The sequence below is a fragment of the Prionailurus bengalensis genome, chromosome C1 (genome assembly GCF_016509475.1).
Source record: "Prionailurus bengalensis isolate Pbe53 chromosome C1, Fcat_Pben_1.1_paternal_pri, whole genome shotgun sequence".
Taxonomy (NCBI): Eukaryota; Metazoa; Chordata; class Mammalia; order Carnivora; family Felidae; genus Prionailurus; species Prionailurus bengalensis.
The window spans coordinates 158,039,972-158,067,103 of NC_057345.1; the positions used below are offsets into that span (position 1 = coordinate 158,039,972).

General features: G+C 42.7%; 1 protein-coding gene across 2 annotated transcripts in view; it reads right to left on the bottom strand.

Annotated features, from left to right (window-relative positions):
• STK39 (serine/threonine kinase 39) overlaps positions 1-8,300 on the bottom strand; it is a 312,459-nt gene extending 304,159 nt beyond the window's left edge. The window contains exon 1 of one of the 2 annotated variants that reach the window (XM_043576954.1): positions 7,941-8,300. In XM_043576954.1, the coding sequence (XP_043432889.1) occupies positions 7,941-8,145 (205 nt within the window). In that variant the 5' untranslated portion in view covers positions 8,146-8,300. The remainder of the gene's footprint in view (positions 1-7,940) is intronic. The other variant, XM_043576955.1, reaches the window with a different exon arrangement.
• Between the last annotated feature and the right edge of the window lie 18,832 nt (positions 8,301-27,132).

The following is a 27,132-nucleotide window of genomic DNA, read 5'->3' on the forward strand; positions in this document are numbered from 1 at the left end:
CATATCCTGTCCTATCAGCACAAATCCTGTTACCCTGGGTCCCTTATTATTTATAAAAATACAACCCCTGCCATCGTAACAACCTTTGAAAACCACCTGCCCTGATGTTCTGTTCCTGTGTTTCACTTACATCCTTGATCTTCTCCCAACAGTCCTGATTTCTACACAGCAAGAGGCCCTGCAGAACTTTAAGGTTGGGTTATATATAAATACATAAACAGGAAGAGAGAAGTCATGGGTATGCTCAAGAAAGGAAAGTTCTAGAAAAGAGGAGACCAGTACTGGGACCTCCGTGTCCCGCTCTACAATGCCTAAGTAAAAGGATGCCACACGGGGCAGGAGGCCGCAGGCCCTTAACCTGGAGAGGCCATCCCGCAGTCCAGTGACCTCAGGAGAGCCAGGCCGCTGCACGCCTGCCTACCTGCACAGTACAGGCAAGCGGAAGCACTCAAATGCTTACTCTTCATCTGGGAGGATTAATGAGCTAATTTCTACAGAGCCCTTTAAGCTGATTGGCCCTAACGTAACTAAATAAGCAACATCGTCAACCACAGGCAAGATCAAATCTTGAGGATCCAGGGAGGCAAATTTTTAGAAGTCAGGCAACGTTCCCCTTATGTAAGAAAGTAAGGAGTGTTTGTCCCCAGAGTTCAGGCTTTAATCCAGAAAACATTTATCAAATACTTAATACGAGGTGTGGAGTATGGAGGCTAGAGACGCTGTCCTCACAAGGGAGTTAACATCCAGCACCCTAATGGGCAAAGAAGCGACCAACTTGCATGCAGTGTGAGGATTGCCAGGGGTAAAACACCCAACAGAGCAAAGGAAAAGGAGGCTTAAGGGCAGAGACTGTGTGAAGAGAAATCATTTATTCCAGCTCTTAACAGGGAGGCCAGATCAGGGTGTGTTCAAATGAACATGCATCAAGCTATATACATTTATGGTATGTACACTTTTCCACATGCATGTTATACTTCAATAAAGGTAAAAATGAAAAGGAGAGACAGGGTTCTCTGTTAAATACATGAAAACTGAACGGTAGGGTGTGAAATGGTGTTTGAAACAGAGTGAAAACTTGCCTCTCAAGGCTAGGAAAGCATGAAGCATTTCAAGAACGGCAAAAGGTTCCCACTGGCTGGGAGTCTGTCTGCAAATGAAAATGACAAGGAAGGTCTGTCCGCAAAAGGCAAGAGACAATTCCCAAAAGGCCTTAAAAACCATGCTTAGAGTTAACCTTAAAGATGACAGAAAAGCCACTAAAAGTGTTTAAGCCTAGGGTAACTGACAAAAATGTTGGCATAGCACCACCATTTTGGGAAGAGTGCATCCCGTAGCTGGAAGCAAGAACGGAGACAAGGAAGCTGGTCAGGAAGTTATTACAAGAACCCAAATAAGAACCGATAAGGGCCTGAACTAAACCGGTGATGGCCAAGGGAAGAGTTAAAGACAGAGCAAAGAAGATTCTAAGGATGCAGAGTACCTAGGACTGATGACCAATTAGATGCGGGAGATGAAAGAAGACCGGGGGGGGGGGGGGGGGAGGGGGGGGAGGGGCGTGGGATGACCGGCGTCCTTGCGTCACGCGCCAGGGTCTTAAGGAAGATGGAGGATGTCGACGAAGCTCATCAGGATTGAGGCAGAGGAGGACAGACGATGAGTTTAACTGTGAGTGCCACGTTGTCGGGAGCATCTAAACAAAGACATACAAAGGGCAGCCGACGCGCCAGCCCCCAGGACAGGGAGACCCTCAGCATCTCAGGTGGCGGCTGCAGCCGCAGACATACATACGGTGAAGTGGATCCTGGAGCAGGAAAGGAGGAGGAGAGAGGACAGACGGTGCCAAATGCTGCGGAGAAGAGAAAAGGGAACCGCAGCGTCCCCGGGCTGTGGCCCCAGGAGTTGGCACCGGGATCGTGGAGATGCCAACTTTGGTTTCTTAGCAGGAGGGCAAAGAGCACAGTGGGCTGAGAAGTGAATGGGAGGTTCTTTCAAACAGCTTAGCTGTGAAAGGAAGGAAGGAGATAAGGTAGTGGCTAGAAGAGGAAGGACGAGTGAGTGTTTTGTTTTGTTCTCATTTGTTGTTAAAGATAAGAAAGACCTGAGAGTATGTTTAAGCTGAGGGGAAAGCAGGGAGGGGAGAAAGGAGATGGGGAGCAAGAGTGATGACTTTATCTGAACACAAACGCTCCTGTCGTCTCATGCACTGGGACACCGCGATGTTTCTTTTAGTCAGCAGCATTTCCTGCCAGCATGGCAGCCTCCACAGGGCCAACTGAGAGGTGGAAGAAAAGTGCAGTCTTAGCAGGTTGTTCTCAGAGCCCTGTCATAATGGGCTGTTCCTCCCAGCAACCTTTCCCGCAGGATGCTCTCACCACTTGTCAGAGGGCCATTTGGCACCCAAACCCCTGAGCTCTCCAAACCACCAGGAGCTCCACAGGTCCCTCAGCTTCCTCCTGCAAAAGAGGGGAGGTGCGACTGGAGGCCACTCCACCCCCCACCCCCCTCCCCCGCCGCGTGAGCTTTGGGGACCCCCCGCGAGCCCCCTTCCAGCCACACACCAGAAGAAGGCCACCAGCTGGCAAACTCCCCCTCCTGTCCCCCCCGCCACGACCCCCCCACAGCCCCGGCTAGAAAAGCGAGCAGAGAAAACGCTTCAAGCCACTCCAACATCTCACCAGAGACAGGGCTGTGTTCTCTCCTGATAATTTGAATCTGATTAGCAAATGTCGCTTTTAGTAGTTATGACTAAGACTAATTGAGAGCATGCCCCGTGCCAGGCACTCTTCTAAGTGCTTTACATTCTCTCAATCCTCACAACCCTATTTTTATCATCTCCATGTTACAAGTGAGGAAACTGAGTGCAGACACATCTAAGTAATTTGCTCAAGGTCACAAGGCCAGTGATTGCTATTGCCAGGATATGAAATAGACCAGGCCATCTGACTCCAGAGCCTGCAATGTTTTAATTTATTCTCAAACATCATCAAAAATGTAGTGTATAACAGACTATCAGAGACAGGGAAAAATTCATAATATTATTGGTCACAAATCAAAAGCATAAAGTACTGTAGTCATTCTACCAAAAGTTTCTTTTCTACCTAGAGAATTTTCTCACATAGCATTTTGGACAGCACATTTAAAAGAGCATTTCTGTGTTCTAAAACTGTTATCCTTGTTGATAAACTCTGTGGATATAGAAAAACAAAAAACAAAATCCACGTTGAACCGTTCAGTATATAGGGATGAATTGTATGGTACATGAAGTATACTTCATTAATGCTGTTTATCTTTTTAATGTTTATTCATTTGTGAGAGAGAGCAAGAGAGAGCATGAGCGCACGCGTGAGTCGGGGAGAAGCAGAGAGAGGGGGAGAGAATCCCAAGCAGGCTCCACACTGTCAGTGCAGATCCCTATGCGGGGCTTGATCCCATGAGCTGTGAGATCGTGACCTGAGCCAAAACCAAGAGTTGGATGCTCAACCGACCAAGCCACCCAGGCACCCTGAAGCTGTTATTTAAACGGGAGAGTAAGTGAAAATTATGCAGAAAGGTATACTGATAAACTTGAAAAAGATAAAAATTTCATGAAAGATACAAACGACCAAAGTAAAAGACAAAATCCAAATAGTAAATACAATATATAGCAAATACATTAACTGAATGAGTAATACATTAACTTTCAAAAAGAAACACAAACTTTAAGTGAAGATGGTTTCACAGCTGAATTCTATGAGAGCATTTCTCTTATGAACGTAACTACTGCCACTGAATTATATACACTTAGAAAACGGTTAAGATTGTAAATCTTATGTGGTATTTGCATATTTTACCACAATAATACAAAAGTACAAAAAGAGTATTTCTATATATATTTTTCTCTTTACAAAAAAAAGGTGAAATGATATGAAAATCAAAGCCTTGTCTTAGGCCATACATCTGAGGGCTCTTTTAGTTTAAAAGATGAAATAAAATAAAATGGCCAAACTAGCAAACCAACACTAGCAGCAAAGCAGCCCAGTTTAAAGGTCTGGAAGATCAAAATACACACTCTGTGCCTGGGCCCTCTGAGGTCCTAGAAAAACGACTGTGACCCAATGTAGCTCTCAACGTCCTCAAGATCCCTCTAGAGTATCCATAAAGCCAGTTCTAATCCCTAAACCACAGAACCCGCACAAACTCTGAGAGCACAGAGTGAGGCAGAAGGTCTCTGGGCTGCTGCTGGCAGGTCTCATTTTAGGAAAGGCTGCTTGAAAACCTGGCTGTATGCCCTATTATCTGGGTTTGGGGAGATGCATCTGAATGGTTAAACAAAGCGTCACAGGAGAGAAATAAAGTATTCAGAGGAGCCCTCCATCAAACTATAGCTAGGATTCTCGGAACCAAAGTCTTTTGTTGACTGAGACCAAAAATTAAATGTATTACTTTTACATCATTCTAAATGACCACTCAGGGCAAAATGAAGCAACCCTGAGAAACCAAATACAAAACTAAAGAAAGGCTTATCCTGCAAAAAATCTAAGGAAATCAAACTTACTCTGAGGCATAAGTCAATTTAGGGTTTCTCTGAGGAAAATCAGCCAAGAAAACAGCCCCTGACGCCATTATCTGACTCAAATACAGAAACTGGTGTTGCAGCTCTTTGCCAGAAAAGTTCCTTGAGGTTGTTCAATTCTACAACAGATGCCCAAGACAACATTTACACGATTCACTGTTCATTCTGTTCAACAAAGGTAATACCATTGACATCACCAACAAAGAAACTAATTTTTCAATTGTCTTATCGTTGGCTAACCCTGATAGTTCCAAAGAAACAATCTTAGGGTGGGATGAAGGGGAGAGGTAAGGAACAAAGGTTAATGAGGCTGAAGGGTATAAAGAGGTTAGAAAACCTCCCAAGAGCCATTCCTTATTTAGGAGACGAATATTTGAAATCTACTATGACAAGGGTATCAACGGCTAAAAGGAGGAACCTAATAACTTCACAACATTTTCAATCCCTCCAACAGACTTTACATCATTTCCAGGTCATGCATAAACTTCTGAATCAGATTAACCCTAAGAGCATTACAAATTGTCTATTGATCTTTTACAACAAAAGAACAGCAATGCCACAAGAAACCTTTATTTTTAGACCTGCAAAATCCTGTGTTTATTCTTCTAAAACAGGAGTCAAACAAATGAACCTGCTCTGTTTGGACTTTTGTAAACCTATTCTCTCATAATCCTGAGGCCCCAATCTCTGCGCAGAAGGAAATGAAGAAAAAGTGCTCTGTGCCACGCTGTAAAGTTAAAACACGGTGCCTCCCTTGGTCTTTTCTGCTCAGGCACATCCGAGCCTCCTGCTGGTCACAGCTCACATTGCTGGAGCCCTATCATATGACACCTGCCACACGGACAGGGGAGGCAAAGGCTCTCCACCCGCATTCATGCTGAAACTAGTTCAGTGTCTGAACTACTAACTCTCCTGCATGTAATGTTTAAGCAAAAGTGCTTAACCACAAGTTCACTTGTAATCACTCAACTAGCATTAAACACTAAATGGAAATGGGTTTATAATTCCCTATAAACATTAAGCTCTTGCAAAACCCTATTCCCGTGCTCTGATTTTTCAATAACATGGCCTCCACACAGACCACCTTTTAGTTGGAAAACAGATGAGATAAATTTAAAATGGAGAAAAGCCATGCCTACAGTCTGAATGTACAAAAATAGGGGTAGAAGTAATAAGCAGGTGTTTTTGTTCTCAAATTCCTTAGGTAAATTGACCAACCATAATTAACAATGCTGTTACTGCGAGCAGAGAGAAGCCCTGCACTTAATCCCTTCACTTAAATTAAGATTTTATTCATTAATTCACAAAACTAGTCAACTCAAAATACTATGTTTTCAAAAGGCAAAGCCCACCATCTTAACTCTAATAATTAACAAAATGACCAAATAAATTGATAAGTAAATTCTGGTGTTCCCCTCCCCCTTCCTTTGTGCTCTCCCAGTGCTCACACATCACATCTTCTAGAACCGAAGTCCTTGAGGGCAGGAACCATTTTCATTAACTTGTATGCTTCTGAACATCTAGCACAACGCTTGGGACACAGTAAGCCCTTAAATTTTGTGGCACAAATTAAAACATAGGGGGTTACATGCTTGCTATGAAGCATGTAAAAGGAGAGGCAGAGGAGATCAGTCAATGTGCTTTGCCTCAGGAGAAGCAAAAGGCTTCTCAAAGAAAATTCTCTCTAGCCTCGGGAACTGTGTGAGATTCACTACAAAGATGGGCAGTCGGATGAGAGAAGAGCCTGTGCCCAGGCAATAAGGAATGTAAAACCATGTGTCACAGGACAGCAGCATACTCAGGGTACAATCAGTACAAGAAGAATAAGGGAAGGGGCAAGCCTGTTGAGGGCAGGCAGTAACACTGAAATACTGAAGGGGCTTATATGCCAGGTTAAAGCACTCTTCACTGAATAGGCTTTGAAAAGCCCTTAAGGTGATTTAATCCAGCCAATGACACAAAGACACATTCCTTGAGAATCTCTGGCCCAAAGTTGTTTAAAGTCTGGGTTTTCAAAGAATTTTATACAGAGATGTCTCTTTTAGATTATTTGAAGTTTTTATATCCTAGGTTACTGTTCGGCCCATCATTTTCTCATACATATGAAATATATGCGTATCTCGGTCTATGCTGTTTCATTCACACAGTGGCAGATGATAAAGGCTCATTTAAACATCCAATGAAATTCTGTTTTAATTTTTTAAAGGGGGTGTGGAGAATTTTTTAAAAGAAAAGCAAATAATAATGATAACATAAATATCCGAAATTCCTTTTTCATCACAGTACTTAAACATCAAGATATGGGAAAACTACGTCCTAGCCCAGCCCCAGTAAGGTTAGAAGCTGAGGGTGCACTTTGCCTGGAGGCTTCCCCAACTAGGTTTAACAAGACTCTCAAAAAGGACGATCCGATAGGAGCCGTTCTAAGTGAAGGGGTCAACACAAATCTCCTGGCCTTTCACGTGCTCGGCCTAAGGAAAAGTAATGCCGGCTTCTTGCCGTTGACTTTGCCAGGCTTTTAAAAATGTAAGATAAGGTGATATTTGTGAGCCGACTAGATGGCACCGAATAGCAGGAAGCAGATCACAGAAAGCCTCGGGTTTCATTCTTGCAGCTCGGCCCTGAACCAGAGGAAAGCACCGGCCCGGTGCAGGGCAGAAGGCCAGGGCGCCTGCTTTCCCCGGGCGGCCAGGCTGGGCGGCAGGCGGCGCGCCAGGGTACCGAGAGGCGGGTACCGGGGCGCGCCGGGCTGCAAGGCGGGCGCGGAGCAGCGGCTGCCAGGGAGGCCGGCATCCTCCCCAACCTCGGGAAAGAACCTGGGCCTCCGCGACTCCTACCTGGCCCCCTTACCCACGGCGTGAGGCCGCTGACAGGAGGCAAGGGCGCGGAGCTTGAAGAGCAGAGACGCGGCTGCGCCCGCAGAGTCCCCCAGGACGCGGCCCCCCGGGCGCAGCGCGGGGGCGCTGGAAGCCCAGGGCGGCGCCCCCGCAACCCCACCTCACCCGCGACTGCCTGCCTGCGTGGCCACCCGCCACGGGCTGCGGCCCCATCGCACGGGAGAAGGGTGATGTGGCGGCTTTGCCGGTCCCCTGCTCCGCCGCCCCGGCGATCGGGAGATAAAAGTTTGCAGCATGCGGCTCGTCTGCAGTGCGAGTCACATCCGCCGCGCCGCCTCCTGCAGCACCAGCGCTCAGAGAACGAACAAATAAATTAAAAAAAAAAAAAAAAATACTGTTGAAGCCGGTAGGCCCCGAAGCCGGCAGCTCTGCCTCCCGGGCGTGCATGCAGGCAAGCCCAGCATCCCGCACCCCCTCCCGCCCCCGGCCGCGCCTCCCTCCCGGCCTCGGCGCCCTGCCTGGGCCGGCCCCGCCGCGCCCGCCGCACTGACCGATAACCTCCTGCAGCTCGTACGCGTCCCTGCAGATGGGCCAGCCGACGGCCTGTGCCGCCGGGGCTGGGGCCGGAGCCGGCGCCGCGGGCACTGCCGGGGCCGCCGCTGCTGTCGCGGCCGCGGGGGCCGCCGCCGCCGCTGTCACCGGGGCTGTCTGCTGGGGCTGCTGGACGTGCACGGGCGAGCCGCTCGGCTCCGCCATGATGCTGCCGGAGGAGAGCGGGAGGACGCGCCGGCCGGCGGACGACCTTCCACTTGAAACTTCCCTTCCCTCACCGCCGACACCTCTCGGCCGGCGCACGCCCTCCCCGTCCGCCGCGCCGCCGCCGCCGCCGCCGGAGCCAGCCAAGAGGGGAGGGAGCGAGGGAGGCCGAGCCGGGCGGAGGGAGGAGGCAGCGCCGGCAGAGGCGGGGTGGGGAGGAGGCGGCGGCCGCCGCGCTCGCCGCGCGACCCGAGCCTCGTGCGCGCAGTTCTCTGCCTCCGCGAGGGGAACCGCCGCCCCGCCACCCCGCCGCCCCCTCCCGCTCTGCTCGCGGCCGGGGAAGTTTCCACCGGAGGGCAGCAAGACGGGTTTGTGTTTGCTTTCCGGGCCCGCGTTCCAGACAATCAGGCTCTCCAGAAGATGCCCCCTGGGGACCCCGAGGGCGGGGTCGTTGAACCGCCGCCAGGTTCTCAGATTCAGAAGTCGCCTCTGCTAACGAGAACCTGAAGTTCATTTACAAGTTAGCGAGAGAGACACCTACACGCGGGCCGTTTGTAGGGCGCCAGTTAAAAAATAACCCAAGTTGTAACTTTCCTGCGCATTACCTGCCAATATCCCTTTCCCACCTTGTCTAATCTAATCGCAGCCCCTCTATTTTTTTTCTTAGTGAAACATGATTCCTTAGGTCGCTGGCTGTTCCCAGACTTACTTCATTTGTTACCTACCGGCCGCCCGGATCCCAGGGAGGTGCTATAAGGGCCTGTGAAGTTAGAATTTTAAAAATGTTAGGGATTTGGACACTATTTCAAATTCTATACTCTTAATAGCATGCCACATTAACCCCTCTAGGGACAACAGATAGCAGGCATTTCTTTTACAGAGCATACTGTGTCTTAAATAAACTGCGTTGAAAACTCATGATTAATTGCTGCTTTTTTTCCAACACTGTCAAAATTACCTCATCTTTAAAACTGCTATGGTTTAACCATGAGTCTTCCTAATTATAGGTGTCGTATTTCACACTGAATGTTCCCTGTGTTCCCTTGGTAGTAATGACCAAGATTACACCATTCTTGTCTTAAGCAGAAACGGTGCAGTGAAGCAGTGGTCATATTGGTCATTTGGCCAAAATTGTGTAGTTTTCATGACAACTACTGAATAAGTGAGTAAGAATAATGAGCATTATTTAAAAAAAAAAAAAAAAGCTCTAAGAAAGATAGTGATACTTTGTTTTCTGTGTTTATACACAAAAAATCTCAAGTTTTTCTTCTAAAGATAATTGAGAGGCAACTCCAAAACTCATTGGGACGAATGTTATATGTCCAACACTGATATAAACTAGAATGAGCGATGCTTAATCTCTTACAGTATTATGGAACAGATGGGGTATAGCAACTATGGTACTCTGGTCTATAAGCAGAAATTTATGCTGAACTAAGAAAGTGTACATCTTTTATGCATGGGTGTTCAAAAACTGCCTATTGATTTTAATGCCTGTCAAGAAACAGACAACTTCATGAACAAGTAAATTCCAGGCCTCTGATGTTTTAAGTAATGAGGAAAAGGAAACAGGGGAGATCTCTGTATCTGCTCACCTTTTCAAGGGCTGCACCCAACCCCAAAGAACTTTTAAGGACTGCTTTTAAGGGAAAAGAAAAATAATTAAATGACTATGACCTCCATTTTTGTCATATGAATTTATATTTTGAATTTCAAATCATGAAGTGAGACTGTGAAGGCCAAGGAAAGTTCTTGGAACTTAACAGGAAAACATGATGCTGTCAGGATCAATAGCACAGATTTGAATCAAACACAGATCACTTAGTTTCCTGCAAAGAACAACTGTTCCATAGTCACATACCAGATATTTGTACCCAGACCACCACTTTCCAAATGGCTACCAGAATGACGACTTAACAAAGCTGATGTCTCAGTGCATTCCCATCACTACCATCAGGAAATCAGTTTACAGAAGACTATTTACTACCAGTGGCCTTTGGAATCATTTTTACATATGAAGAAAAGAACATGAATTATATTTTTAAATTATAAAAGCATTATATTAGAATTTTAAGTCAATATTTTCATAAACAATTGAGTAAAGTGGTACATAAAACTTAGAAATATGTGTATTTAAAAAGTACTCAACTGTGGAGCACCTGGGTGGCTCAGTTGGTTAATTAAGCATCTGACTTGGGCTCAGGTCATGCTCTCACCAGTTCGTGGGTTTGAGCCCCGCACCAGTCTCTCAGCTCTCAGCACAGAGCCGGCTTCAGATCCTCTGTCTCCCTCTCTCTCTGGCCCTCTCCTGCTTGCACTCAACTGATAGGCAATTTTTTTCCCCCTGAAAGCCTATTACTGAATTTAAACTGAATGATGGCAGGGGAGGAAGCCTTTAAAATATAAACAAGGTTTACTTCAGTACATAAAGAATACATTCAGTCAGAGACTTTAAAACATAGAAAAAATAAGAGTTTAAATGTTACTGAGCATTTACAACTGCCTCATTATAAGTCAGAGTTTCTCAAGTTCAGCACTTATGATATTTTGTGCCAGATAATTCTCTGTGTTGTAGAGATCTGTTCTCCTGGCCTCTATCACTAGATGCCAGTAACACCCCCCACTCTCAGTCATAACTGTGAAAAATCCCTCCAAATGTCCTCTGAAGAGCAAACTGCTGCCTTAGATGAACCGAATATATAAAATTTTCATCTTATAAACAGATTATTGTAGTAGTTATTTGCCTTACAAAGAGCTTATATAGGGGTTCAGTTATTTATTCATATATCCTGAAAGGGATCAGAATCTGCTACCCTAAAATAATGCCACTTTGGCATAAGGACTATTTTAAGCTGAAGGCAATAAAGAAACAACAGACACAGGAAGAGCTCTCTGCTCTCCCCTATCTGCCTAAAAGCAGGGCATAAATTTCCCTTTTGTAAATGGAATTTCCATTCATAAAGGAAATTTCCATTTGTAAAGGTGCCCCCTCTCCCATACCAGGAAGAAGAGAATGACTCTTATCACAGAGATGGCCCTGAAATGAGTCTGCATGAACAATCTGTATCTATCATCAGTTTACCTTATGTATTTCCCAGTCACCTTCCCATAATTTACCCTTGCTAGAGGCCAAACCCCTTTTTCCCTTGTCAAACCACTTCTCCACAATTTATCACCCTTTGTTAAAATGGTATATAAGCCCCCTGGTTCTACTCATCCCTTCGGGTTATTCATCATGTAGTACTCACACATGTATGATCATTGCACATATGCAAACAAACTTTATTTTTTACTCATGCTAATCTGTCTTTTGTCAGTTCGATTCTCAGGCTTCCAGTTACTAAAGAAGTTCCTAGGAAGTTAGAGGAAGTTTTTTCCTCCTCTGCAGTCCTTTGAACATCTAAGAGAAGATGTGTAGTGTAGTGGCCACAGCCTTGAAGAAAGAAAGTGCCAGAATCAAATCTTGCCCCCAACATGTTTTTTTATTTCTGACTTTGGATTTATTAAACTAAGTCTCAATTTCCTCATTCACAAAATCAGCATCATAATAACTTCCTCGTGGGTTGTTACAACATAATCTGTAGGTAAGCAGCTCAGCAAAATGGCTGACACATAGTAAATGTTCAATAAAATGAAAACCCTCATTGATGTCACCAACATCATTATTATTATCTGCCATGATTTGTAACAAAAAAATATATAGGAGAAAGATATGTAATAATGGCAATCATGAACTGTACAGAATATAAGCTCTCTGACGGCAAGAATTTTTGTTCCTTTGGTTCACTGCTGTTTCCCGGTGCCTGGAATAATATCTAGCACAGAATGTACTCAGTACATATTTGTTGAATGAATATAACACTTTTTAAATGTATAAAAACATGCTTTTAAACATCAGAATGAGTCAGCTATGTCAAGGGTGGATTACATGGGAGGAAACTGAAGGCGGAGAGACCTATTTGAAAGCCACTGCTATAGTCAAGTTAGACAAATATGCATGCGAATAAAGCTCATGATATTAAAGATAATGATGAGGAGGTAGATTTAAGAATTATTTAAGGAGCACAGAAATGGAACTTGATGACAAATGAAGTTCCTTTAAAAATCAAATTGCCCCAATGCATTAAAAAAGTAGATGTACACAAGTACAATATATAAAATGTCTTTAAAAAAATACATCTACTGAAGGAATGGGAGGCTGTTTTGATTGACAGATGGTCTTTCTCTCATGGGTAACCTGTAATCTACTGCAAAGTCACTGCCATTGCATGGTGGGAAAAGGCCAGATGTTCTTGGGTATGAAGAAAATCTATCACCGTATCTTTCATCTCCAACTCTTTCATACTTACTCTTTTAGTAACTGTGTTTGAGGGGAAAATTGTGGAAGAGCTGGATTTTAATTAAAATGATTCCTTCCAGGGGTGCCTGGGTGGCTCAGTTGGTTAAGTATCTGACTTCGGCTCAGGTCATGCTCTCATGGTTTGAGAGCTCAAGCCCCACATCAGGCTCTATGTTGACAGTTCAGAGCCTGGATCCTGTTTTGGATTCTGTGTCTCCCTCTCTTCCTCTTTCTCTGCCCCTCCCTAGCTCACACTCTGTCTCTCTCTCTCTCTCAAAAATAAATAAATATTTTTTAAAATAAAAAAAAATTAATGATTGCTTCCAGAGACGAGGATCCAATGTTTTTGAGTTAGGATGATGGCAAAGCATAGTAGAAAAGGAATAGGTTTAAGTCAGTAATAGCTGGATTTAAATATTTACTCTGCATTTACTAGCTGGCAGCTTAAACTCTCTGAGCCTTTTTTTTTTTTAAATAGGGACAATCACCCCAGGATGATTGGGTTGCTGGAAGGATGAAATGAGCTGGTATGTGCAACACATCTGACCCACTGCACACACTAATGGCTCCAAAATTTTGGACTGGGAGGGATTCAAGGGTGATGGTGTCAGGGGAAGGTACATATTACAAGTTGAATTATATCCCCTAAAAAGATATATTGAATTCCTAAGCCCCAATACTTGTGCATATGACCCTATTTGCAAATAGGGTGTTGGCAAATGTAATCTAATTAAATTAGGTCATTCTGGATTGGATTAGGTTGGGCCCTAATGACTGGTACCCTCATAAGAAGAGAAAATTTGGACCCAGAGATACAGATACACACAGGAAGAATGCCATGTAACCAAGGAGGCAAAGATTGGAGTAACAGGTCTATAAACTAAAGAATGCCAAAGGTTATCAGCAGCAACCAGAAGCTAAGAGAGGTGCATGGAACAGATTCTCCCTTAGAGCCTCCAGTAGGAATCAACCCTGCCAATACCTTGATTTTGGACTTCTAGACTTCAGACTGTGAGAGAATACACTTCTGTTATTTTAAGCCACTCAGTTTGTGGTACTTTGTTAAAGCAGCCCTGAGGAGCCAATATAGCAGGATTACAGGATCTGTTCTTTAGCCAACTGCATTTTATTTGGACCCACTTTAGCAAAGGGCACTAATGGAAATTAGCCACTCTGGAGCCACCACATTACCCAAACCCTGGACTCTACACCTTGTTTTTAATATTACTTTCAACAAATTCTGTGGAGTAAACATCTGCATGGATTCTTGGCAGGGATATCAAATGTCCATCTGAAAAATGCATTCAAGAATATATGAACCTTTCCAACTTTGAAGACCTTTCCCACTTAGCATACTGATAGAGGTGTCATGCTCTTTCCACTGACCCAGCTGATGCTATCTATCATCTGAAGTCCAGAACTGGTGTGATTCTATTTTATTAGGTTTAACACGATTTAGTGTTAAGGTGTCATTACTGCTTATTTCCAAGCCATAAATGGAAATAGAGGCTTAAATCTATTTTAAGTTGAATTATTGTAAAGACACTGCTTTTTAAATTCATCATATGTGATTAAGAAATTAAACTTACATGAATTAGAACTTACATGTGTTTTCATTATTTCCCAACCAGCTCTTGAAATTGACTTTCTATTGCATTTTATATTACAGACAAAATTGCTCTGGTGACAGTGAATGCCTCTTCATTAATCTCAGAGGTTTCTGACCATGATAGAAAGGTTTCTGGTCCTAATAGAATGGGACCAGAGAATGGTCTTACCAGAAGCCCTAATCTCTGTACCACAGGGGAAGACCTCCATATTTAGCAAGGTTTGTCCTTTTCTAAAGCATCCAAAGGCATTATGGTAAATCTGTGCTGCATACATATTTCTTTTATGATGCAATCTTCCTAAAACCTGATAGTCCTGTCCGAGGCAGAATGACATTAAAATGTAATTAAAAGCAATTTGATTCTGTAGTGCTGACTCTGTTGAAGAATATCAAATAGGAATCCCATTCATTACAGAAAACAGTATTTTCTGAAAATATTTTGTTCATCCCTCTCACCTTCAGATTTTCCCAAACACCAAAGATATTCTCAATACCTCTCTCTTCTTATTAAAAAATCCTCCCACCAAAACTGTCCACAAACCCTGAACATTCTTCCATCTCTGCCTCTCTGGCCTCCCTGACAGGCTCAGATCTTTATCGGGAGCAATATCTTGGGTTACATGCAGTCTGAGACAAAGGAGGGCCAGGGGCTGCCCTGGCTTGTAAGGAGGGGTATGTAATAAAATACTTGTAATTTAACTTATTAATATTCTTTCATTCAGTAAATACATTTCTAGGGACTATAATTTGCATGGCACTTTGCCAAACACTGTAGGAAAATAAAAGACAAAACTACTTACTCCCTTAAGAATTGTAGAACCCACAGGGCGCCTGGGTGGCTCGATCTGGTTAAGCATTTGACTTCAGCTCAGGTTGTCATCTCACGGTTTATGAGTTCGAACCCCATATTGGACTCTGCACTGACAGTGCAGAGCCTGCCTGGGATTCTCTCTCTCTCTCACTCTCTCTCTCTCCACCCTCTCTGCCCTCCCCAACTTGCTTGGGCATGTGCATGCACTCTCTCAAAATAAATAAACTTAAAAAAAATTTTTTAATGTTTCTTCATTTTTGAGAGAGAGACAGAGCACAAGTTGGGGAGGGGCAGAGAGAGAAGACAAAGAATCCGAAGGGGGCTCCAGGCTCTGTGCTTCAGCACAGAGTCTGACATAGGGCTTGAACCCACGACCCATGAGATCATGACCTGAGCTGAAGTCAGATGCTTAACCAACGGAGCCAACCAGGCACTGCTAAATAAATAAACTTAAAAAAAATTTTTTTAAAGAATTGTATAACCCATAAAATCCCACTTAATCCAATGTCCAATCTTCCAGGGCCCTAGCTACCCACTAAAGTTACCAAAACATGTGAACAGCTAGAGATCATAGAGATGTAATATGATGGGTCAGTTTGCTGATTAAAATAAATGACTTCTTCTGTTCTTGACTGACAAAGTCTAAACAACAACAACAACAAAGCCAAACCATGCCCTTTTAGTGCTAAACTCAAGGATCCTAAGAAAAATGGCAGGAAACGGCAAGAAAATGAAAACGAAGATCCGACTAAAGAGAGGAGAGACAGAAGGACAAGTGGATGTTAGAGGTGGCTAGAGATACTTGAAGAGGTAGATGCCTTTGAAATTCAGCAGTTAGGAGAAAAGGACAGGCTTGAGGAAAGAAAAGAATGATGATGGAAGGAAGTTCAGTATCAGGGGCCAGAACTACATCAAAGGAGACACAGTCCAGGTGCAAGCACATATGTCTACACAGTGTGAGCAGTGGGACCATGTCACGCCGAAACAGCGCTGGCCCAGCACGGCATGCTGTCACGCCAGAAAGCTAGCCCCATGTTGCCAGATCTTCCGGTTGTTTCAAGAGAAGCCAACAAATCTGATTTCATGTGAAAATTTTCAGTTTTTAAATATTGGCCCAATTTTAGAAAATGCTGTACAGAATCTGATACCATATACATAATGTTTAAAAACAAGAAAACACTAAACAGAGTCTTCGAATAAGTACACTTTCAGTGAAAGATGGATCAGAATAATAAACTTCAAACTCAGGGTAGTCATTACCTCTGGACAGAGTAGTCGGGGGAAAGGCACACAAAGGGCTTCTATGGCATCTGTAATGTTTTATCTCTTCAATAAAAATCTGCAATAGAGCAAAATGATAAGATTTGTTAGACTGGATGGAAGGTCCATGAGTTTTTATTACACTAGTATCTCTACTGTACGTTTCAAATAGTTCACAGTTATGAAACAATAATACTGTGCAGGTCAACCACTTGTAGTCCACATTAGACCAGGAGAGTTCCCTTTTATGCCATGTTTCAGAGAACTGAGCCCATGTTCAGGTTAGGCCAGGGCATAAAGTACAGATGATCCAGGTGGTTTTCAGTCTGGTTGGGCATCAGAATCACCCGTGCAGCTTGTTAAAAGTCTTCAGGCCTGGGGGTACCTGGGTGGCTCAGCTGGTTAAGCATCCAATGAGTCTCAGTTTTTGCTCCAGTCACGATCTCACTGTCAGACTCTGCGTTGACAGTATGGAGCCTGCTTGGGATTTTCTCTCTCCCTCTCTCTTTCTGCTCCCCCCCCTCCTCAAAATAAGTAAATAAACTTCAAAAAAAAAAAAAAACTCTTCAGTCCTGAGTGTCACCTATACCCTACTAAACCACATAGCCCACAGGTAGAAATTGGGCATCTAGGTGATTCTAATGTGCAGTCCAAGTTGCAAATAACTGTGATCACCCAGAGAACACCACTGTGACACAGGAAAGCCACAATAACTAGAAAAGCACCAGAGCTGGGGGGTTTCCAGCAAGGTGAGAACTTGAAAAGGCTCAAAGGTCACTGATGGTTTTCCTGAATTAGACGTGACAACAAATAATCAAAGCAAAATATCAATTTAAAAGGACTAAGTGTTTTTGAAATAAGAACTGTTGAAATAGTAAATATTTTTAAAAATATTTTCATTGAGGAGAGCCTGGGTGGCTCAGTAGGTTAAGCCTCCGTCTCTTGGTTTCGGTTCAAGTCTTAATCTTGTGGTTTTGTGAGTTCAACCTGCTTGGGATTCTCTCTCTCCCTCTGTCTCTGCCTTGTCCCCACTCACGCTGTCTCTGTCTTTCTCAAATAAAGAAATAAACTTAAAATATTATATTTTCATTGAAAGGAAAGGGTTAGAATAAAATAATATTCAGTGCATTATTTTAAAGAAAAAAACTATGTATGTACCGTGCAGAAGCTTCGCACACAGGACGGTGGAATAATGGAATGATGAATGAGACACATCCCTGCTCTCAAAGGAGCTTAAGATCTAATGGGACAGACAGACATGTAAACAAAGAATAAATCCTTTGGGGACAGGGAGACTGGTCACATGTACAAAACTGTAGATATGCCTCAAAAACTCCACAACTAGACATTGAAGTTATTGGGCCACAGGGTCCAATTCTCTGGTGGCTTGGGTTTGGTGGAGAGACCCCTGACGCTGGGGGAGAAGAGCAGAAGTGAGACGAAGAGCCATTCAAAACAATTTAGACTTCAGATGGTATTAATATATGAAGGGCTCAAGAATGATAAGTTTTGAAAGAATGTTCTCATAAATTTATCAGATTTACCCACAAAAATTAAGCTTTTACCTTCATTTAAATACAGGGTTTTTTTTCTTTCACAAAAGAAGACTTCAGTGTGACTTTCTGTTTCAGAAACCCTCATGTGAATGAATCATTGAGTGAATGAATGAAATGTTAACCCTCATAACAAAAATAACTTTGGATCATAATATATTGCTTCAGGGTCATTTTCAGGAATGTCTATAATACCTTTCACAACACTAACAATGACCACGGCGTTCGGAGACACTGTACCAGGCATTTTAGTTATATTCTATCAGTTGATCTTCATCTAAGACTTGAGGATGTCAATCACATGTTACGCATTTTTATAGATGGAGAAACTGAAGGTCATAATGGTTAAGTTAGTTAAGCTATACCCTAATCTAGTTTATCTGTAGCAGAGCCAGGATTCAAATCTGCTCTGTCCAGAGGCGACTCGGTGGCTCAGTCAGTTGAGCGTCTGACTCTTGATTTCAGCTCAGGTCATGACTCCAGGGTCCTGGGATCAGGCCCAGCCTTGGGCTCTGTGCTGAGTGTCGGGCCTACTTAAGATTCTTTGTCTCTCTCTCTCTCTCTCTCTCTCTCTCTGCCCCTCTGACCCTCTCCCTAGTTTGCTCACGATCATGCTTTCTCTAAAAAAAAAAAAAAAAAAAAAAAAAAAAAATTACCAAATCTGCTCCATCCAACTCCTAAGTCAGAAAGTTAAACTTTGCACTATATCCCTCCAGCTCCTGACAAGGCATTTTTGCCATTAATACATTAAAACTTTTAACAAAATTTTATTAACTAAATTTAATTACAATTTAACTTTAAAACAACTGCTGATGTGTAATGCAGTTTAATGCCATTTAAAGCCATAAAATAAGGCTGTAGATAGCCAAGAAACAATTACCAAGAATGGAATATTCCTTCGTAAAACAATAATTTTTGGCAATTTTGAGTTTGGAGACAAGTATTCCATATGTGCCTCTATTCCTCCATCCAAATATTAATAAATAGTACATCTAAAACTACCTTTGTGTGCCATCAATAATACTCTGTGAACAATGGCCATTGTTAATCTGTGTCTTTAAAATGTGAAAGTAACCATTAGTTTGAATAATCAATATAAATAATTTATTAATTTGGTCTTCACATCAAGTAAAAGCTGTATGACAGTATTTCATGGTCCATTAACTAAATGGAGCAGTTAATTCAGTCAAGTGGTGAATAATTTTCAAATCAATTGTTCCTCAAATATAAAGGATAGTGGTATATATAAGCAATTCAAGAGACTAGAAAAGGCTAGGTGATATTATAGACCTTTGAAACATCTTTCAATCGATAACCCAATAATTTTTTTCATCTTTATTAGTTTCAATCTTTTAAAATGGCATTAAGATATTAAAGAAGATTTTAGAAAAAAAAAAGAATTTCTTGTGTTACTGTCAAGTCACTTAATGCACACATTATTTGGATATTGAGAATCACAGCACGCTTACTGTTCTGTGACTGAGTTCTCAAAACAGGTCTGTCACTACTTATCCAACTGGGTGCATTAAAAAAAAGGGCATTATTTTTTCCTCCTTCATGAAAATGCATGGCCTATTTAGTACTTCCCTTACTGTACAGATTTAAGTCAGCAAGTGAAATACTGACCATACCAAGAAAGAGCATATGGAGATAACATCACACTGAGAAAATGTTATTTTATTGGCACAAATATTTTCTTAAAAAGTAGCAAGAATATTTATTGTGAAATGAAAAGCAGCAATCCTGTAACCCAAAAGTTTCACACATCTATTGACAGAACTAGAATATTTGCTTTTTCCAATAAGCAATTAACATTGGGAATAGCAGCTGATAATAAACTTAAATTACAAAAGAATGTCATTAAAAAATATTTTCCTTTTGAATACATATTACACGGACATGTTACAAAAATTTTAAGGTAGAAGGGGTATATAATGAAAATTACATCTCCTTCTTCCCCTTATCTTCTACCCAGGTGGGCTTCTTTCCTAGAAATAACTATTATTACCTCCTCCTTGCATCCTTCAAGAGTTACTCTATGCATATGCAACTATAGTAATATATTATTTTCTCCTCAGCAGCAACACATACTGATCCACAGCCCCTCTTTTCTCACTTAACAAATGTTGGAAAAGGTCTCATGGAGTCTTTTTTTTTTTTTCTGAAGACCAAAGTCGACAGTGTCCATCTTTTTTCTTACTGAGGCATAATTTGCATCCACTAAGATGCAATATTCAATTTGATACATTCTGAGGATTGAATACAGGAGTATAACCACTTCCTAAAGCAAGACATAGAACATTTCATAATTCTTTTCTTTTTAAATTTTTTAAAATGTTTCTTTATTTTTGAGAGAGATAGAGCATGAGTGGGGGAGGGGCAGAAAGAGAGGGAGACAGAATCTGAAGCAGACTAGGCTCCGAGCTGTCAGCACAGAGCCCGACATGGGGCTTGAACTCATGAACCATGAGATCATGACCTGAGCCAAAGTTGGATGCTTAACTGACTGAGCCATCCAGGCACCTCTCATAATCATTATTCTTAAAAAAATTTTTTTAATGTTTATTTATTTTTGAGACAGAGAGAGACAGAGCGCGAGTGGGAGAGGGGCAGAGAGAGGGAGACACAGAATCTGAAACAGGCTCCAGGCTCTGAGCTGTCAGCACAGAGCCTGATGCAGGGCTTGAACCCACGAACCGTGAGATCATGACCTGAGCTGAAGTCAGACGCTTAATGAACTGAGCCACCCAGGAGCCTCTCTTCTTAAAAGCTAATTAATATTCCATTGCATGGATGTGCCATGATTAATTTAACCAGACCTTTATTGATGGATTCTTTTGCTATTCTAAACACAACTGCAATTTTCCGGCAAGATGGCGGCTTAGGAGGACGCTGGGCTCACCGCATGTCCTGCTGATCACTTAGATTCCATCTACACCTGCCTAAAGAACCCAGAAAACCGCCAGAGGATTAGCAGAACGGAGTCGCCGGAGCCAAACGCAGACGAGAGGCCCACGGAAGAGGGTAGGAAGGGCGGCTAGGCGGTGCGCGCTCCACGGACTGGCGGGAGGGAGCCGGGGCGGAGGGGCGGCTCACCGGCCAAGCAGAGTCCCCGAGTCTGGCTGGCAAAAGCGGAGGGGCCTGATGGACTGTGTTCCCACAACAAGCGCGACTTAGCTTCTGGGAGGTCATAAGTTAACAGCTCTGCTCGGAAAGTGGGAAGGCTGGACGACAAAGGGAGGGAGAGCTGCTGAGCCCCCTGACAACAGAGCTCAGTCTGGTGGGGAACAAAGGCGCTCGCCCGCGCCATCTCCCCCGCCCATCCCCCAGCCAAAATCCCAAAGAGAACCCGTTCCTGCCAGGGAACTTGCTCGCTCAGCGCAAACACCCAACTCTGCGCTTCTGCGGAGCCAAACCAAGGGCAGCGGATCTGACTCCCTCCCGCTGCCACAGGGCCCCTCCTGAAGTGGATCACCTAAGGAGAAGCGATCTAAGCCTGCCCCTCCTGCCCCCGTGCACCTTGCCTACCCACCCCAGCTAATACGCCAGATCCCCAGCATCACAAGCCTGGCAGGGTGCAAGTAGCCCAGATGAGCCACACCACCCCACAGGGAATCCCGCCACTAGGAGAGGGGAAGAGAAGGCACACACCAGTCTGACTGTGGCCCCAGCGGTGGGCTGGGGGCAGACATCAGGTCTGACTGCGGCCCCGCCCACCAACTCCAGTTATACACCACAGCACAGGGGAAGTGCCCTGCAGGTCCTCACCACTCCAGGGACTATCCAAAATGACCAAGCGGAAGAATTCCCCTCAGAAGAATCTCCAGGAAATAACAACAGCTAATGAGCTGATCAAAAAGGACTTAAATAATATAACAGAAAGTGAATTTAGAATAATAGTCATAAAATTAATCGCTGGGCTTGAAAACAGTATACAGGACAGCAGAGAATCTCTTGCTACAGAGATCAAGGGACTAAGGAACAGTCACGAGGAGCTGAAAAACGCTTTAAACGAAATGCATAACAAAATGGAAACCACCACAGCTCGGCTTGAGGAGGCAGAGGAGAGAATAGGTGAACTAGAAGATAAAGTTATGGAAAAAGAGGAAGCTGAGAAAAAGAGAGATAAAAAAATCCAGGAGTATGAGGGGAAAATTAGAGAACTAAGTGATACACTAAAAAGAAATAATATACGCATAATTGGTATCCCAGAGGAGGAAGAGAGAGGGAAAGGTGCTGAAGGGGTACTTGAAGAAATCATAGCTGAGAACTTCCCTGAACTGGGGAAGGAAAAAGGCATTGAAATCCAAGAGGCACAGAGAACTCCCTTCAGACGTAACTTGAATCGATCTTCTGCACGACATATCATAGTGAAACTGGCAAAATACAAGGATAAAGAGAAAATTCTGAAAGCAGCAAGGGGTAAACGTGCCCTCACATATAAAGGGAGACCTATAAGACTCGTGACTGATCTCTCTTTTGAAACTTGGCAGGCCAGAAAGAATTGGCACGAGATTTTCAGGGTGCTAGACAGAAAAAATATGCAGCCGAGAATCCTTTATCCAGCAAGTCTGTCATTTAGAATAGAAGGAGAGATAAAGGTCTTCCCAAACAAACAAAAACTGAAGGAATTTGTCACCACTAAACCAGCCCTACAAGAGATCCTAAGGGGGACCCTGTGAGACAAAGTCCCAGAGACATCACTACAAGCATAAAACATACAGACATCACAATGACTCTAAACCCGTATCTTTCTATAATAACACTGAATGTAAATGGATTAAATGCGCCAACCAAAAGACAAAGGGTATCAGAATGGATAAAAAAACAAGACCCATCTATTTGCTGTCTACAAGAGACTCATTTTAGACCTGAGGACACCTTTAGATTGAGAGTGAGGGGATGGAGAACTATTTATCATGCGACTGGAAGCCAAAAGAAAGCCGGAGTAGCCATACTTATATCAGACAAACTAGACTTTAAATTAAAGGCTGTAACAAGAGATGAAGAAGGGCATTATATAAGAGTTACAGGGTCTATCCATCAGGAAGAGCTAACAATTATAAATGTCTATGCGCCGAATACCGGAGCCCCCAAATATATAAAACAATTACTCATAAACATAAGCAACTTTATTGATAAGAATGTGGTAATTGCAGGGGACTTTAACACCCCACTTACAGAAATGGATAGATCATCTAGACACACGGTCAATAAAGAAACAAGGGCCCTGAATGAGACATTGGATGAGATGGACTTGACAGATATATTTAGAACTCTGCATCCCAAAGCAACAGAATATACTTTCTTCTCGAGTGCACATGGAACATTCTCCAAGATAGATCATATACTGGGTCACAAAACAGCCCTTCATAAGTTTACAAGAATTGAAATTATACCATGCTTACTTTCAGACCACAATGCTATGAAGCTTGAAATCAACCACAGAAAAAAGTCTGGAAAACCTCCAAAAGCATGGAGGTTAAAGAACACCCTACTAACGAATGAGTGGGTCAACCAGGCAATTAGAGAAGAAATTAAAAAATATATGGAAACAAACGAAAATGAAAATACAACAATCCAAACGCTTTGGGACGCAGCAAAGGCAGTCCTGAGAGGAAAATACATTGCAATCCAGGCCTATCTCAAGAAACAAGAAAAATCCCAAATACAAAATCTAACAGCACACCTAAAGGAACTAGAAGCAGAACAGCAAAGGCAGCCTAAGCCCAGCAGAAGAAGAGAAATAATAAAGATCAGAGCAGAAATAAACAATATAGAAACTAATAAAACTGTAGAGCAGATCAACGAAACCAAAAGTTGGTTTTTTGAAAAAATAAACAAAATTGACAAACCTCTAGCCAGGCTTCTCAAAAAGAAAAGGGAGATGACCCAAATAGATAAAATCATGAATGAAAATGGAATTATTACAACCAATCCCTCAGAGATACAAACAATTATCAGGGAATACTATGAAAAATTATATGCCAACAAATTGGACAACCTGGAAGAAATGGACAAATTCCTGAACACCCACACGCTTCCAAAACTCAATCAGGAGGAAATAGAAAGCTTGAACAGACCCATCACCAGCGAAGAAATTGAATTGGTTATCAAAAATCTCCCAACAAATAAGAGTCCAGGACCAGATGGCTTCCCAGGGGAGTTTACCAGACGTTTAAAGCAGAGATAATACCTATCCTTCTCAAGCTATTCCAAGAAATAGAAAGGGAAGGAAAACTTCCAGACTCATTCTATGAAGCCAGTATTACTTTGATTTCTAAACCAGACAGAGACCCAGTAAAAAAAGAGAACTACAGGCCAATATCCCTGATGAATATGGATGCAAAAATTCTCAATAAGATACTAGCAAATCGAATTCAACGGCATATAAAAAGAATTATTCACCATGATCAAGTGGGATTCATTCCTGGGATGCAGGGCTGGTTCAACATTCGCAAATCAATCAACGTGATACATCACATTAACAAAAAAAAAGAGAAGAACCATATGATCCTGTCAATTGATGCAGAAAAGGACTTCGACAAAATCCAGCACCCTTTCTTAATAAAAACACTTGAGAAAGTCGGGATAGAAGGAACATACTTAAAGATCATAAAAGCCATTTATGAAAAGCCCACAGCTAACATCATCCTCAACGGGGAAAAACTGAGAGCTTTTTCCCTGAGATCAGGAACACGACAAGGATGCCCACTCTCACCGCTGCTGTTTAACATAGTGCTGGAAGTTCTAGCATCAGCAATCAGACAACAAAAGGAAATCAAAGGCATCAAAATTGGCAAAGATGAAGTCAAGCTTTCGCTTTTTGCAGATGACATGATATTATACATGGAAAATCCGATAGACTCCACCTAAAGTCTGCTAGAACTGATACAGGAATTCAGCAAAGTTGCAGGATACAAAATCAATGTACAGAAATCAGTTGCATTCTTATACACTAACAATGAAGCAACAGAAAGACAAATAAAGAAACTGATCCCATTTACAATTGCACCAAGAAGCATAAAATACCTAGGGATAAATCTAACCAAAGATGTAAAAGATCTGTATGCTGAAAACTATAGAAAGCTTATGAAGGAAATTGAAGAAGATTTAAAGAAATGGAAAGACATTCCCTGCTCATGGATTGGAAAAATAAATATTGTCAAAATGTCAATACTACCCAAAGCTATCTACACATTCAATGCAATCGCAATCAAAATTGCACCAGCATTCTTCTCGAAACTAGAACAAGCAATCCTAAAATTCATATGGAACCACAAAAGGCCCCGAATAGCCAAAGGAATTTTGAAGAAGACCAAAGCAGGAGGCATCACAATCCCAGACTTTAGCCTCTACTACAAAGCTGTCATCATCAAGACAGCATGGTATTGGCACCAAAACAGACACATAGACCAATGGAATCGAATAGAAACCCCAGAACTAGACCCACAAACGTATGGCCAACTCATCTTTGACAAAGCAGGAAAGAACATCCAATGGAAAAAAGACAGCCTGTTTAACAAATGGTGCTGGGAGAACTGGACAGCAACATGCAGAAGGTTGAAACTAGACCACTTTCTCACACGATTCACAAAAATAAACTCAAAATGGATAAAGGACCTGAATGTGAGACAGGAAACCATCAAAACCTTAGAGGAGAAAGCAGGAAAAGACCTCTCTGACCTCAGCCGTAGCAATCTCTTACTCGACACATCCCCAAAGGCAAGGGAATTAAAAGCAAAAGTGAATTACTGGCACCTTATGAAGATAAAAAGCTTCTGCACAGCAAAGGAAACAACCAACAAAACTAAAAGGCAACCAACGGAATGGGAAAAGATATTCGCAAATGACATATCGGACAAAGGGCTAGTATCCAAAATCTATAAAGAGCTCACCAAACTCCACACCCAAAAAACAAATAATCCAGTGAAGAAATGGGCAGAAAACATGAATAGACACTTCTCTAAAGAAGACATCCGGATGGCCAACAGGCACATGAAAAGATGTTCAGCGTCGCTCCTTATCAGGGAAATACAAATCAAAACCACACTCAGGTATCACCTCACGCCAGTCAGAGTGGCCAAAATGAACAAATCAGGAGACTATAGATGCTGGAGAGGATGTGGAGAAACGGGAACCCTCCTGCACTGTTGGTGGGAATGCAAATTGGTGCAGCCGCTCTGGAAAGCAGTGTGGAGGTTCCTCAGAAAATTAAAAATAGACCTACCCTATGACCCAGCAATAGCACTGCTAGGAATTTATCCAAGGGATACAGGAGTACTGATGCATAGGGCCACTTGTACCCCAATGTTCATAGCAGCACTCTCAACAATAGCCAAATTATGGAAAGAGCCTAAATGTCCATCAACTGATGAATGGATAAAGAAATTGTGGTTTATATACACAATGGAATATTACGTGGCAATGAGAAAAAATGAAATATGGCCTTTTGTAGCAACGTGGATGGAACTGGAGAGTGTGATGCTAAGTGAAATAAGCCATACAGAGAAAGACAGATACCATATGGTTTCACTCTTATGTGGATCCTGAGAAACTGAACAGGAACCCATGGGGGAGGGGAAGGAAAAAAAAAAAGAGGTTAGAATGGGAGAGAGCCAAAGCATAAGAGACTTAAAAACTGAGAACAAACTGAGGGTTGATGGGGGGTGGGAGGGAGGAGAGGGTGGGTGATGGGTATTGAGGAGGGCACCTTTTGGGATGAGCACTGGGTGTTGTATGGAAACCAATTTTTCAATAAATTTCATAAAAAAAAATAAATAAACACAACTGCAGTGAATAATATGCACACGTATGATATTGCATGTGTCTGACTGTACCTATAGGAAAATTCTTAGAAGTAGGATTGCCGCATCAAAGAGGATGTACATTTTTAATTTCAAAGGATATTGACAAATTACTTACCATAGGGCTTGTACTAATTTTCACTCCTGCTAATGATGTATGATGACTCCTTTTTAGTATACTATGGTTATTGAACTGCCTGATCTTGGCCCATCTGGTAGGTGGAAAAAAAATGTGATTTTAGCTTTAATTTTGTTTCTCTCCTGGCACCTGGGTGGCTCAGTCAGTTGGGCATCCGACTTCAGCTCAGGTCATGATCTTGTTTTTCCTGAGTTCCAATCCCATGTTGGGCTCTGTGCTGACAGCTCAGAGCCTGGAGCCTGCTTCAGATTCTCTCTCTTTCTCTCTGCCCCTCCTCCACTAGCTCTCGCTCTCTCTCTCTCTCTCAAAATATGAATAAACCTTAAAAATTTTTATTTTGTTTCTCTCATTTGGAGTGATGCTGAGCATCTTCTTCTGTGTTTAAGAGCCATGAAACAGCTTCACTCCAAAAGAAAATTTGAGCAAAAGGAAAGGTGCTGTGAAGATTAGCCCATGCATTTGCGGTGAT